Source organism: Myxocyprinus asiaticus, chromosome 17 (genome assembly GCF_019703515.2).
Source record: "Myxocyprinus asiaticus isolate MX2 ecotype Aquarium Trade chromosome 17, UBuf_Myxa_2, whole genome shotgun sequence".
NCBI classification, from domain to species: domain Eukaryota; kingdom Metazoa; phylum Chordata; class Actinopteri; order Cypriniformes; family Catostomidae; genus Myxocyprinus; species Myxocyprinus asiaticus.
Genome location: NC_059360.1, coordinates 5,173,246 through 5,189,476, shown reverse-complemented (window position 1 = coordinate 5,189,476; position 16,231 = coordinate 5,173,246). Strand labels below are relative to the sequence as shown.

The 16,231-nt window shown below is 38.1% G+C and overlaps 1 protein-coding gene across 2 annotated transcripts in view; it reads right to left on the bottom strand.

The window, feature by feature from the left end:
- Nucleotides 1-16,020, bottom strand: part of LOC127455058 (filamin-A-interacting protein 1-like) — a 42,119-nt gene extending 26,099 nt beyond the window's left edge. For both annotated transcript variants that reach the window (XM_051722619.1, XM_051722620.1), the window contains exons 1-3: nucleotides 15,889-16,020; nucleotides 10,543-10,620; nucleotides 998-1,256 (exon numbers count right to left, since the gene is read on the bottom strand). In XM_051722619.1, the coding sequence (XP_051578579.1) occupies nucleotides 998-1,256; nucleotides 10,543-10,544 (261 nt within the window). In that variant the 5' untranslated portion in view covers nucleotides 10,545-10,620; nucleotides 15,889-16,020. The remainder of the gene's footprint in view (nucleotides 1-997; nucleotides 1,257-10,542; nucleotides 10,621-15,888) is intronic.
- Between the last annotated feature and the right edge of the window lie 211 nt (nucleotides 16,021-16,231).

Below are 16,231 nucleotides of genomic sequence, written 5' to 3'. Positions count from 1 at the left end.
AGAGAGATGCCACTGATCAAGGCACAGGAGGCCGCCACACCCCTGGTAGCCCTGCCAGGGGCAGACACAAAAGACAGTGATCGTGGCCGTCAGAAGGCGAGAGATAACAACCGCAACCAGGAATAACACACAAACGGAAAGGCATCTTTAAAAAGACGTGTCTTTAAAAAGACGTTCCGTGTGTGCCGCTCTTTTAGAGAAATATACTCTTTTATTTCTGTCTAAGCGCCCAGGGGTGTTCTCTGCAGTGCACCAGTGCAGAGGAGGGAGAAGCCGCTGAAATGCGCCATCAGATCCAGCAGAGGTGAATGAACAGCCGTGGGAATTCAGCTCAGTGAGCATCGACGTTCGGCTCCGAAGAGAAAATCTGAATGAGTGGTTGCATACCAGCTCCTTTTATACCCGTATGTCCGGGGGAGTGGTAATTCACTCGCCAATTTTCATTGGCCTTTTATCAAAGACCAGAAGTGTTTTGAGCTCCCAAGAGTGACCCCTAGTGTCACTACATCGACACAACATCAAGTGAGTGACAGATAGGGAACTGTGTTATATTTTAGCATCTTCAAAGTAGTCACCCTTTGCCTAGAGTTTGCAGGCATGTACTCTTGACATTTTCTCAACCAACTTCTTGAGGTATCACCCTGGGATGATTTTTAAACAGTATTATAGGAGTTCCCATCTATGTTGGGCACTTATTGGCTGCTTTTCTTTATTATTTGGTCCAAGTCATCAATTTCAAAATGTTTTTTTTTTTTTTTTTTTTTTTTTTTAATTTTAGCTTTATAATGAAATAAATTAATATGGTGGCACAAATATATTTTTGTCTACAAAACTAATTTCAAACATTTAAGCATACGCCTTCAGATCAAAATATTTTTAAGATCACGAGAAACATTTCAGTCAAGTATTTCAAAACTTTTGACCGGTAGTGTACGTGTGCTGTCTGCGTTGCTGACTTCCTAATCTTTCATTTTCACATTTCATGAAAAATTTCAACCTGAATCTCTCCTTCCATGATTCCAAGCAGTTTCAGAAGGTCATTTTTGGACAGATCTTTCAGCTTAAACATTTGGTCTTCATTCTGTGTTGGTTTCTCATCATTATTTGGCCCAGTCTTCTCTTCGTCATTTGTTTGCTTAACCCTATCCAGTATTTTCCCCTCCTCTTCCTCTTTGATGTCATGTGAAGTTTGCGTGACAACCAGTATTTCATTAGCTGGGCTGTCCACTGTACTGCCTGGGGACCTCATTTTCCTCCTGTGATTGAAAGGTAAAAGAAAAAAGAATCAGATTTGTTTTGCATAATTTCTATGTGGTTGATCCAATATTTGGTGTTTTCTTTCAGCACTTTCATGTCTCAGGAGTTGATTTTTATTAAAAGTAACAATTTCAGCTTATTTCTTTTTGTTATATGAAGGTCACATTAAAACTGACTTAGAAAATTTTTTCATTTATTTTTAGTATTTTTTATTTATTTTTTATTGCCTTTTATGTATGTATAGATTTCATTTTTAATATAATCTAGAATCTGTTTTACATTTGTCCTAGACCCAGACTCTCAATATTTAATATGAAAATCCATTATTAAAATTATTATGTACATGCACAAGACTTCATGGAACATTTGTATATCTGACATTAACATGCAGTGACATCCAAAGTTAGCTAGGTTCAATTGTAAAAAAACAAGACAAAAAACATTGCAATATTCAATTAGGGTCTTTGAAATTAGATAATACACATCGCATGATATAATAAACCAACAATAGGTCAAAGTATCTATATTTCTTTCTGTGTTCAGTTTGCATACTAACCGATTAGTATATACAGAAACACATAATTAAAGGGAACTTTTGAGGCGGCATCACCATTAAAGCTAAAAAAGCATGGGAAAAAATATTTTTCCACATCAATGTGGCATTTGCTTTGATTTTGTGACGCATGAAGAGTGTGAGAAACAGTGGTACTCTTCAGTCTCAGTCAAGAGCAGAGATCGCAGACTTTAAGCGACAAACATCTGCCACAGGTAATTGGTTTATTTGTTCTGTGTAATTGTAATCATACACAGCAAATTTATATTTTTCACTATTGTTCAATATAGCCTACAGTGCATCCGGAAAGTATTCATAGCGCTTCACTTTTTCCACATTTTATGATGTTACAGCCTTATTCCAAAATGGATTAAATTCATTATTTCCCTCAAAATTCTACAAACAATACCCCATAATGACAATGTGAAAGAAGTTTGTTTGAAATCTTTGCAAATTAATTAAAAATAAAAATCGAAAAAAATCACATGTACATAAGTATTCACAGCCTTTGCTCAATACTGTTGAAGCACATTTGGCACCAATTACAGCCTCAAATCTTTTTGAGTATGATGCTACAAGCTTGGCACACCTATTTTTGGGCAGTTTCTCCCATTCTTCTTTGCAGGACCTCTCAAGCTCCATCAGGTTGGATGGGGAGCGCCGGTGCACAGCCATTTTCAGATCTCTCCAGAGATGTTCAATCGGGTTCAAATCTGGGCTCTGGCTGGGCCACTCAAGGACATTCACAGAGTTGTCCCGGAGCCACTCCTTTGTTATCTTGGCTGTGTGCTTAGGGTCATTGTCCTGTTGGAAGATGAACCTTCACTCCAGTCTGAGGTCCAGAGCGCTCTGGAGCAGGTTTTCATCAAGGATGTCTCTGTACATTGCTGCATTCATCTTTCCCTCGATCCTGACTAGTCTCCCAGTTCCTGCCGCTGAAAAACATCCCCACAGCATGATGCTGCCACCACCATGCTTCACTGTAGGAATGGTATTGGCCAGGTGATGAGCGGTGCCTGGTTTCCTCCAGACATGACGCTTGCCATTCAGGCCAAAGAGTTCAATCTTTGTTTCTCATGGTCTGAGAGTCCTTCAGGTGCCTTTTGGCAAACTCCAGGTGGGCTGTCATGTTCCTTTTACAGAGGAGTGGCTTCCGTCTGGCCACTCTACCATACAGGCCTGATTGGTGGAGTGCTGCAGAGATGGTTGTTCTTCTGGAAGGTTCTCCTCTCTCCACAGAGAAATTCTGGAGCTCTGTCAGAGTGACCATCGGGTTCTTGGTCACCTCCCTGACTAAGGCCCTTCTCCCCCGATCGCTCAGTTTGGCCAGGCGGCCAGCTCTAGGAAGAGTCCTGGTGGTTCCAAACTTCTTCCATTTACGGATGATGGAGGCCACTGTGCTCACTGGCACCTTCGATGCTACAGAAAAATTTCTGCACCCTTCCTCAGATCTGAGCCTCGATACAATCCTGTCTCGGAGGTCTACAGACAATTCCTTGGACTTCATGGCTTGGTTTGTTCTCTGACATGCACTGTTAACTGTGGGACCTTGTGGGACAGGTGTGTGCCTTTCCAAATCATGTCCAATAAACTGAATTTACCACAGGTGGACTCCAATCAAGTTGTAGAAACATCTCAAGGTTGATTAGTGGAAACAGGATGCACCTGAGCTCAATTTTGAGTGTCATGGCAAAGGCTGTGAATACTTACGTACATGTGATTTTTTTCGTGTTTTATTTTTAATAAATTTGCAAAGATTTCAAACAAACTTCTTTCACATTGTCATGATTGGGTATTGTCTGTAGAATTTTGAGGAAAATAATGAATTTAATCCATTTTGGAATAAGGCTGTAACATAACAAAATGTGGAAAAAGTGAAGCGCTGTGAATACTTTCCGGATGCACTGTATTTATACAAATGAATATAGATTTATCCCACATTGGCTACATAAACTTCATGATATTTCACCCCAAATAGTAGGCTAGATACTGATAAAATATAGCTCAGAACCTTAATCTCCCGTGTAATTGGATTGGTTTGGTTCGTGGAAGAGGTTATTGCATCCCTACCTAATTTAAAATTGAATGAAAACACCCTCGTGATTTTAAGGTCAATGTCATTATAATATTCTAATAAATTGACTTGATTTTAACGTGGATTGACGAGAGCAGCCATGCTTTGGATAGTTTGTGATTCACTCTTAGACATTTAGGAGTCCTTAGGACAACTTCTAAGTTGTCAAGGGTTTAGGAGCTACTTAAGCCTTAAGATTTTTGGTGAATACAGGCCCTGGCCATTAACTGCAGAATGCCACATAAATGTTGTGGGTAAAAACAGTGGTGTAATAGTGTCTGAAGAGGTGGGCATACTGTGAATTTATGAAGTATACTGTGAATAAAACATGCACCCAGTCTCTAAAATTCCTATATTTACATTTTTATACAGTACATATGTAAAATGTGTAAGAAATATATTTTTTCCATAATTTTTTTTAAATAAAATTAAAATACTGATGTAATTATAGTCCCACATGAACTTACAAAATGTATATCAGGGTAGGTTTCTTGTTGGCATGGTGTACAGTACACTACTAAGAACCATGGTGTTCAATATGTATTTAAATTAATAGGTGTCATTAATGTTCCTTTCATTAGGCTACTATGAAAATTGTTAATACTTTATAAGTACTCTAATTAATAAACTAATACATACATAATACACAATAAACTGTTAAGCATTGTATATAAGTGTAATAATGTTCACGTTAACTTAACACGTTGTCTTGTATTACCATAAACTGATCAGCCACAATGTTAAAACCACTGACAAGTGGAGTAAATAACATTTATTATCTCGTTACAATGGCACCTGTCAAGGGGTGGGATATATCAGCATCAGTCAAGAACAGTCAGTTCTTGAATTTCATGTGTTGGAAGCAGGAAAAATGGGCAAGCGTAAGGATCTGAGCAACTTTGACAGGGCCAAATTGTGATGGCTAGACAACTGGATCAGAGCATTTCTAAATTGGCAGGTCTTGTAGGGTGTTCCTGGTATGCGGTGGTTAGTACATACCAAAAGTGGTCCAAGGAAGGACAACCGGTGAACCAGCGACAGGGTCATGGGCGCCCAAGGCTCACTGATATGCATGGGGAGCGAAGGCTATCCCGTCTGGTCCGATTCCACAGAAGAGCAACTGTAGCACAAATTGCTGAAAAACTTAATGCTGGCCATGATAGAAAGGTGTCAGAACACACAGTGCATTGCAGCTTGCTGCGTATGGGGCTGCGTAGCCGCAGACCAGTCAGAGTGCACATGCTGACCCCTGTCCACCACTAAAAGCGCCTACAATGGGCACGTGAGTGTCAGAACTGTACCATGGAGCAATGGAAGAAGGTGGCCTGGTCTGATGATTCATGTTTTCTTTTAGATCATGTGGACGGCCGGGTGCATTGTTTACCTGGGGAAGAGATGGCATCAGGATGCACCATGGAAAGAAGGCAGGCCGGCGGAGGCAGTGTGATGCTCTGGGAAATGTTCTGCTGGGAAGCCTTGGGCTCTGGAATTCATGTGGATGTTACTTTGCCACGTACCACCTACCTAAAGATTGTTGCAGACCACGTACACCCCTTCATGGCAACAGTATTCCCTGATGGCAGTGGCCTCTTTCAGCAGGATAATGCACCCTGCCACACTGCAAAAATTGTTCAGGAATGGTTTGAGGAACATGACAAAGAGTTCAAGGTGTTGACATGGCCTCCAATTTCCCCAGATCTCAATATGATTGAGCATCTATGGGATGTGCTGGACCAAAAAGTTTTATCCATGGAGGCCCCACCTCGCAACTTACAGGACTTAAAGGATCTGCTGCTAACATCTTGGTGCCATGATAACACAGGACACCCTCAGAGGTCTTGTGGAGTCCATGCTTCGAGGGGTCAGAGCTGTTTTGGCGGCACGCAGTGGAACTACACGATATTAGGCAGGTGGTTTTAATGTTGTGGCTGTATATAGATTACATAAGAATTAATGGTTATTGTTTTATTTGTGTACTATAATGTGATTTTCTGTGTATAGTGAAATTGTTTTCCTACTTAGAAAAATAAATTTAAATGATTTGATATCACGTGAAAAAAACACCACCGACAGCAGATATCTAATTACGTCTGAAATTAACGTTCTGATTGGTGGATCAGATTAGTCGGACTGTCTGTCTTGTCTGTGCCATCAGTTACGATACCACCTCCTGCAGCTCCATGCATGTTTAGAGAGAATCTCTGTACAAAAACTTTGCTCAATGGTGCTGCATCGTGTTAGTAGATTGCAAAAGTTCCAGGTCAAAAGCTTACTAGTTGTTCTAGTGGCCATACGCATCATCATTTATTTTAGGTGGGCATACACAAAATCCGAAGAAAGTCAGGTGGGCATATGGCGTATGCCTGCGTATGCCCTAGACTACACTACTGGGTAAAAGTCATAATGACAAGAAATGCTACAGTATGTGTTGTAAGAAATGCTTCTTTGGATCCATTTACGCACATTATCCAAGGCGAACTTGCTGGACAGGCGTAGGAATACCTTTGGTGTTTATACAAAGCTACTGTATTAAATTGCTGGACCAACCTACAGGGTTATGACAACATGGGTGGACTTGCAATGGTTACTCAAACCTATGTTTATGGTTATCATTTATAGTGGGAAATGTATTCAAAGTTTAAAGTAAACTTTTCATGCTTATGTGCAAACAACAGTTTGTTTTTCACACTGGGCCAGTGTTTCATTAACAAAGCTGTCTCAAAAAGCCTAAACTAAAAAGAAACAATATCATCTGCATTTTTAGTGAAGAATATGAATCTTTTAAAGGTGCACTCCTGATTATAAAAAGTTTTACTGCTAAAGAAATTAATAGTAATTTTGAAACAAATGTATATAATTATGATGACTCACTTGAGATGAAGACTCTAGTCATATTAGTAACCTTATAAAAGCTGATTTATTCTACATGGAGCGGGTCCCCTCATGGGGGCTGCCATGTTAGAATCACATGGCCAGCTGAATACTACTCACTTAATCTCAGTAACTGCCCTGTTATTGGACACTTTCACTCGTGGATTCTGTTATTCATGACTTACTGCGAATGCTGATTTTCTACAATGGCATTTATAACGGAAAACTATTGTGTTTGAATGATGCTGCATCCCTGCCCCAGTGTAAGTGTCAGTGTAAGTGACCACATGAACAAAAACGTACTGAGTGCACCTTTAAGTGGATTGTTCTGCTAAGTTTTGGTAAGCACAAAACTTTTGATGCATTCCAAAAAACAACTTCACCAATAACCAATACAAGAGATTTTTCCTGTCTGATAGCAACATTATACACCGATCAGCCACAACATTAAAACCACCTGCCTAATATTGTGTAGGTCCCCTTCGTGCCACCAAAACAGCGCCAACCCACATCTCAGAATAGCATTCTGACATGATATTCTTCTCACCACAATTGTACAGAGCGGTTATCTGAGTTACCGTAGACTTTGTCAGTTCGAACCAGTCTGTCCATTCTCTGTTGACCTCTCTCATCAACAAGGCATTTCCATCCACAGAACTGCCTCTCACTGGATGTTTTTGGTTTTTGGCACCATTCGGAGTAAATTCTCGAGACTGTTGTGTGTGAAAATCCCAGGAGATCAGCAGTGACAGAAATACTCAAACCAGCCCATTTGGCACCAACACTCATACCATGGTCCAAATTACTGAGATAATTTTTTTCCCCCATTCTCATGGTTGATGTGAACATTAACTGAAGCTCCTGACCCGTATCTGAATGATTTTATGCACTGCACTGCTGCCACACGATTGGCTCATTAGATAATCGCATGGATGATTGTTGGTGCCAGACGGGCTGGTTTGAGTATTTCTGTTTTTCACACACAACAGTCCCTAGAATTTACTCAGAATGGTACCAAAAACAAAAAACATTCAGTGAGGGGCAGTTCTACAGATGGAAATGCCTTGTTGACGAGAGAGGTAAACAGAAAAAGGCAGACTAGTTCGAACTGACAAAGTCTACGGTAACTCAGATAACTGCTCTGTACAATTGTGGTGAGAAAAATAGCATCTCAGGTTGGTGCTGTTTTGGTGGCATGAGGGGGATCTACACAATATTAGGTAGGGGGTTTTAATGTTGTGGCTGATCGATTATTGATTGGTATTTGTAGATTTGTACTTCTTTTTTGAGTTCTTGTATTAAACATTTTAACACTTAAAGCCTGTGCAGCATTTCTGGCTAAAATTCAAACTCTATCAACCTGAGTTTAAAACCATTTTCATACTGCAATGGTGGCATAGAAGCCATATCATATGTAGAATATATCATGAAAAGATGCGTTTTCACTGATGTTTTAATGTTGCACAAAGATGACAAACATATTTACACAGGAATCATAGTTGTGAACAATAATAGCCGCTTTTCCACCATCAGGCTGAAAGGTTCTGAGCACAGTACAGAACGGTTATAGTAGCATTTTCCCCCCTGAGCACGTTCGGCATGGCACGATTATAAACCGTTCTTGGACTGGAATTCTTGGCACTGTTAGCTAACTGTACTCAACCGTTCTCAACTGTGCTGGTGGAACGGATTCAGTACGTGGTGACTCGTTTCTGCATGTTGGTGTCCGGTGGCAAACACAAGCCCTCAGCAAATGATGGTAAACCACTTTACTTTTTACTTTCGTTTTTGTGAAATGGTCTGTGTCTTTGTTGTTTGTTAGCAGAGTAAAAGCAGGGGGAAAAAAGCAGTCCTAACAACTGGAATATGCGATCATCCTACATAGTGCACTTGTTCCAATGTTTACCTCTCACTCCGTCTCCAACAGATGGATCTGTTACATGCATTCTCCTGATTTCAACACACCACAGTGGAAAAAGAAACCATAACCATGCCAGCTGGCCCGGATCGGAACGGAACGGTAAGGTTTTGCGATGAGAACTGTTCGGCCCAATGGTGGAAAAGCGGCTAATGTGCAGCTCAATGTTTATTTTTGATTCCTGTACATAATATTCCTCTGATACTAGAGGGTGACACTGGCTATAACCTGCATATTTTAATACATCTTTAAATGGACCATTACATCTTAACACAGAATTAGGAGGTGCCCTAGAGCCAGATCAGAGTCTGCTTAACTCTGCAGCTATTTTAACAGCTATTTTAATCAATTTACCTACTAATGTGCATAGAGGCGGCTGACAGCATAAAGGCTCTTCTCATTAGTAAACTGGCCAATCATAATGGATATTCAAATGACGCAACGTCATTTGCTTTTGTCCAAAAAAGATAAAATGGAGGCATAATAAAAATGTTCCTCCTTCCACATATATAAACTATCATTATCAGAGGTAACGTTTCAAACCTTTCAGTATCACGTTAGTGCATAATCAACCCCTATAAAAATCGAGAGTTCATAGCAAATTGCCACTGATAATTTTTACATACAAATGAGCCTTGCGGCAAATTGTTTGTTGCATGTTCACAAATACCGGTGAAGAGCTGCAAACTTCTGGCAAACATTTGTGGCGAATCAAAAGCTAATTTGTGGCAAGTTTGCTACTAGTTTGACAGAACTCAAACATTTTTGTAAGGGATGACTGCCTGTGCTTAACGCAACAGGTGCAGAAACGTTTAAACTTTGCCAAAATTGCAATGAAATACAAATTACTAAAGGATCTTAAAACAAGACAGAACGATTCGTATATAAATTCGACTTGGTGAAGGAGCGGAGGATGGGGTTTGCCTTCACACCTCCATTCATTTATAAATGTTTGTTTTGGTCATAGTATGTTGATGACACTGTGTGATTTGTTCTGTTTGTTAATTAAATTGAAACATTTTGGGTTGACTCTCAGAAAGATTAAAACACATCAGTAGGTATCAAGACTATTGTAAGTCACAGGGAGAGATCACCTGTGTACAGGAGCATAATTATCAGCAAAAAATATGATAAAACATGCTGCAATTTTTTATTAGTTTGATCAATCAGTATCGTTTTACTTACCAGCCTCCCCAGAAAATTCCCTAACGGACTGCCACTGCTATTTTCCATACAATGACAGTGAATGGTGTCTGAGGCTTTCATTCTATCTGACATCTGCTTTTGTGTTCCATGGAAGAGAGAAAGTCAATAGAACAATTTGAGGGTGAGTGAATGATGTCGTAATTTATCTTTTTGGGTGAACTACTGTATCACTTTTAGAGCCTGACCAATGACCGGGTCCAGCTGTCAGTCACATTATTAGAGTCTCCAGCCACACCTCTTGAGCTCTTCAGAGAATGCACTGAGCAGCACGTGAATCCAATACTTTGATTTCATGCTCTTGAGAGATGTCAGCACGCATAGTAAAGAGTTATTTATAAAGCATGTCCGACAGTTGCTTTGGCCATTTGTAGTAACTACGTTGGGTGTTTTCGCACATGCAGATCTGGGCAATCGAGGTTACTTGGCAAAAATTAAAACCAATGCACATTCCTATCATTTATTGCATTTCAAAGAGTGTTAGGCTTAGTGTTCAATGACTGCCAATTACAGATCTGTCCACTTTGACATTAACAAATGTCATGTCTTTCAGGAGAAAGGCAATTAAAGCAGTTTTAACAGTAAAATTTGTACATTCTAAAGTTACATTTGTGTTCATCAAAAGTCCCTGATTTTGCTGAGCTGGCAGTGTTATGTAGGACCTACATTGGTCTCTGATGTCAGCTCCTGAAGACAACCAGCTGGCATCAGCAGCTGTCCAACGTCCACATTCTTGTGCTGCCACTGAAGAAATGAAAGGTTTTAATGGTCCTATCACATGATGGGCCCAAGGTGTCTAAATAAGGGTTGGAAGAGTCATGGCATTTGGCAAGACATGGTGTCTGCAAGTACGAAATACGTGTGATAGGTCTACCTTGGTAGCACTACATACATTGAAGACACAGGGGAAAAGTACCTGAGCAATACAATCTTTGTCTTACAAAAATTTTATCAATTGAAAACATCCAGTCTTAAAAGAGTATTATTTACAACATTTGTGGCATAATGCTGATTACTGCAAAAATTTATTTTTCCTTAAGAAAAAAAGCAAATATCTGTGAAACTAATGAAAGTGAATGGGGCAAATCCGTAAACATTAAATAGTATTTCCACATGACGTAAACAAAATGTGTTAACATAAGTTTAGTTTGATATAATCGTTTACTAACCTTTTCTGATTTTACCCAAGGTAAAATAAAATATGTCCCAGACTGCATTAAATACTTGTAAAAACCACAATGTGTTTTGTGCAGTCAATTATTAGCTGCCGAGAGCATTAAACCATTGAAATTCAAAAGACATTTAGAAACAAAACACTCAAACTATAAAACAAAACTGTCGAGTTTTTCCGGAAGAAAGCAATGGAATCTGAACACATCACAACAAATCATCAAAAGTGAATCAGACTTTTGCTTGTGTAAATGCATTTACAAAAAAAAGCCTGTCATGTTAATAATTTTGTATATTGCTGAGCCCATGAAGTTCATGGTTATATTAATACATTTCAATGTTTGGTTTTAGGGATATTTTTTGTTGTCTTTTCTAGGATAACCTCAAGCAAAACCAGGTGAGAACCACTGGTCTAGAATATAGCAAAAAATGAAGGACTAGGGCTGGGTATTGATACAGATTTTCCAGTTTGATTCACTACCGATTAATTTCGGTATACACTCACCAAGCACTTTATTAGCAATACCAATACACATACTTATTCATGCGATTATCTAATCAGCCAATCATGTGTCAGCAGCGTATTGCATAAAATCATGCAGATATGGGTCAGGACTTTAAGTTAATGTTCACATCAACACGTCGAACCTTGAGGTGGATGGGCAACAACAGCAGAAGACCACATTGGGCACTTTATTAGGACCATAGTATTTCGATTATGAAGTCCAATTTGCTTGTATGTGAAAGAAATTCTCTTTCAGCTAATCCTTAAATCGATGTCAGGATTGTTCAAATGAAGAGTGTGATTCGTTGGAAAATCCACATTTTTTTTCCCACCCCAAGGAAAGAGAAGGAAAAATATTGCAACTTTTGATAGAGACTGCGCCTGGTCCAGAAGAGTGAAGAAGATCAAAGTCTATCAGCTGCTACTGCATTAAGAGGCAATATAACAATTAACTTTAACAATAAACATAAATTGCCAACACATCATGGCATGTACTTTTTATGGCTCTCTTTGATATAACTGTATGATCAGTTTCTATTACTGTGTGAGCGAACTGGATATTTTCCATTTCATCTTACTGTATACAGTCATCTGCTTCTATTTATATCGGACATCCATAACTCCTGTTCAGCTAGGGCAGTTATCTTACTGGGTTTCAGCATGTAGTATGCATCTTACAACTCATAAATACCTTGCCTGCATGCAAAGTATGTACAAATGCATAGCAGTTTTGGAGAGGCAATCTCATGCGCCTGACCTTAACCCATTCAAACTTTGAGTCCCTGCACATATCATTCATATAACTTTCTAAAAGTTAAAAGACAGACTTCAGTTTTAAAACTGACACCATCCCTGAGTAATTGCCTTACATTACTAAACATTTTTTTTTTTTAAGAAAGAAAAAAGTATACAGCTTTCACAAAATCAAATTTTTCCCATTTCAAGTCTCTAACCAACATAGCCTATACAAAATTCAGGTCAGTGGTCAATTAAAATGGGTATTTTCAGTGGCTGAATCGTAAGCTCTATAATAATAATAATAATAATAATAATAATAATAATATGAAGTCATCAATATAACTGATATTCAACGATACCCCTCTAACCTGTTATATGCTATGGTAACAGCTTTTCTGAACTCCTGAAGAAGCAGAATACAGTATACCATCAGTAAACCAAAACCAAGAGATGCAGGTCTCTCTGGTTACATGACATCATTGAATAGCAGTTTAAAAGGCCATTCCAACAGGGTGGAGTTTGAGTTTGAAGTTCAAGTAGAAGCCGTGGTATTAATAAGAGCTGTAAACAACACCTGGATGAGGCTGTGATAAAATACAGTACGTATCAACTCAGTGAACCATCCATCTATGAAATGTCCAGTGACAAACATTCTAGAACCCTCCAGAATCTCATCAATCCAGTTACCCAAGTTTATCAATTACCTACGACACAAAATCCTCAAAATAAATAAATGTACCAGGCTTCCTTTACAAACTTCCCTGTGTCATTTTCTAAAAAGGAGCCATATGGTTCCTCCATTGACCAATCAAACCTGTTATTACAGCAATAAGTGGCCAGACCACTGACCAAAAGCAACAGTCCAGGTGCTAAATACCACAATGACCTCTGAATACCAGCCTTATGATACTGTAACTCTGGTTTATTGTCAGTCAGCTGCCCTTATAGTAGTGAAAGACTAAAAAAAATACTGTACTGCAATATTATAGAAATTCATATAATTTCAGCTCCTTAAGGTATTTGATTTGGTGTGGATTTACAGATGGCCCACTGTTATATTAGACTGAATTGAACACTGTTCTTATAGGGGAATAAGCTGTTGAGCATTGCTTGAGCATTATCATTAATGTTGTCATCCACCCAACCAAAGCAAATCGACGATGTCATGTGCCAACTGTTCTTTATCATGTCATATTGAGAAGACTAGTTGAGTTCAGTAATGCAATATGATGACTTACAAGTGACAATACTTTTTCCTGAACAGCAATATCTGCATCTAGCAGTTTGATAGTTGTTCCAACATTATGGCTGCAATCCTAATTTTTTGGCATGAAAAGGCATTTATGAACAATTTGGAGGACATGCTTTCCAAATACAACCAAGAGAGTCTAAGGTTCAAATAATCTTTATGGCTTAATCTTAAATGAATCATTTCAGCAGAAAAATGTATTCTATGCAGTGAATGGTATGCAACCATCATCACGTCACGTTTTTAATGAATGGGGTAAAATGGCTAATTAAGTGGACTAAATGAATTGCGTGACACGAAATGCAGTATTTCATAATGAAATGCAATCACACTTAAATGCATTTCGTGCACAGAAAGACAAAAGCCAGTTGCATTTTTATTCTACAGAAATGTATAAAATTCAACATGCACACAGCATGTCACAAAATGCGTTTCATGGACAAAATGCTCATTCTGTGAATGTGATATAGTGCCCACAAAAGGGGTTGTCTGAATCAAGAAATGCATTTTATCCACAAAATAATTTTTGTACATTCATTTTGTTGCATCGAGTTTATAATGTTATCAATATTTCAGTCTGAAAGTACACACTACAAAGTATAGCCTAGTATGTATATCTCTCTCATGTAACATTATGTAGTACATCATTAAAAATTGGTGCCAGCAACTGGTGCATTCCCACAGAACAACAGAACACCACTTTCTACACAAAAACCTTTTGATAATGTTACTTTAGTTTACTAGGTCAGGGTAATGTTACCATTATAGTACTAGTAGACAGTGCTGGGCAGATTACATGTGAATTGTAATCAGGTACTGATTACAAATTATATGACAAAAAAATGCAATCATAATTTCTTATTACATTTTTGGGTAATCTAATCAGATTACTTTGCATTACTTTCAACCTAATTATATTTTATGTCACATGCATTTGTGTAGGATAATCATTTTATGGCCAAAGTTTATCATTCAAAACACTGAGACATCAAGTTCATTTTAAGTGCATAAAACAATAGCAGCATTATGAACATTAATGACCATAAAATCAACATAAAACGATCATAAAATGAACTAAATGTAATTACCATACAATTAACAGCAGCAACTAGGTCAAAGCACTGAAATCTAAAAACACTGAAACACTTTTAACCCTTACTGTTTTCTGATAGTCCATCACCTCTTCCAAAGCTGAGATGCAAGATATTATCTTTTAAACAGCAAGAATGTTCTAAATGAGCAAAATATTTTAAAACAGCAGAGTTCCAATGAGTCACACAAGGAACAATTGTGTCAAGTTTTGTCAAGTTTCATGCAGTTGACTCTACTGCATCAGAAACAACAGTAGAGCGAGGAGCTTTGTTCCATATTGCTGCACATTTTGCAGTAGAACTACTGTGTACCCTGTGGGCAGGACACTTAGAGATGGCATTTACTAGATCCTTTGAAGCAATTAAATTCAATGTGTGAGCCGCACACCATTGGTGAGGTAGTAAGAAATAATAAAACTTTTTTTTTAAATATCTAGTTTATTTTAAGTGTATAAAACAATAAAAGCATTACATGTTTTAACACTTACTACTTATTAATAGTCCATCACCCATTCCTTAGCTGAGGTGCTTATCTTATTGTTGTAATGTAAAAGGAGCACATACTCAAAATGTTCATCTGTGAGATTATTGCATTTCGGGGTAAGAATATGATGATATTGATATGAAAATGATCAATAAATTATAAACAATTTACTGCCGTTGCCTTGTTAATATGTAATCATGTAATCTATAAAAAGTAACTGCAGTCCGATTATGAGAATTTTAAAATGTAATTTAATCCAATTTCAAGTACTTGATTTTTGTAATCTGATTATGTAATCCAGATTACATGTAATCCATTACTACCCAGCACTGCTAGTAGAGTTAACTCACAAAAAAGTGCATGATATCCTATATTAAGAAATTAAAATCCTCTGCCCATACAAGTGAGTTTCAAAAAGCATATCCATGAACTTTTTCTCTTATACATATAAATGTTTGTCCTAAACTTGATGTAAATTAGTCATTGTTCATTGTTTCATCATTTTTAATCACCTTTTCTGCTTTTCTGCTTTTTAAAAGTGCAAATAGCCTTATGTAGACTTTCAACGACTATGAGGTCATAAAACTGCACGTATAATAATTATACAAGAATTTAAAAAAAGTTGTATAAAACAGTTTTAGACTGATCAAAGCATTTCGCACTGCAGGACAATGTTTGACATATCATATCAACTACCAAAGAGCAAGGAATTATCCAGCTGTATGTGAAGGTATATTTAATCTTTAAAAGAATAATGTGCTTAAGACACACTTACCCTCAATGGTCCCTAAGCCTCACAAATACTCCTTAAGTAGAGATATGCTCCTGGTTAGACAGTCTAAAGAAGTCTTCTTCTAAGTAGCACCCCTTTAAAGCAAGTCCATCATCCAAAAATGTAAGTGTTCCTTAGACCTTTTCTTTGTCATGTAGTTCTGAACTGAGAAACAGGTGTGTGCCCCCCACCTCTCACACTTTAAACCCTCAGCCAACAAGTGAAAGAAAGCATGACTGAAGCCATTAGAATGGCCTGTAAAAGAGTGGCTGTAAAAACAATGAGTCACGATTAGAGTGATAGAGACAGTGAAGAGGAGAAAGCTGTTATTCTATTGCAGGGGCTG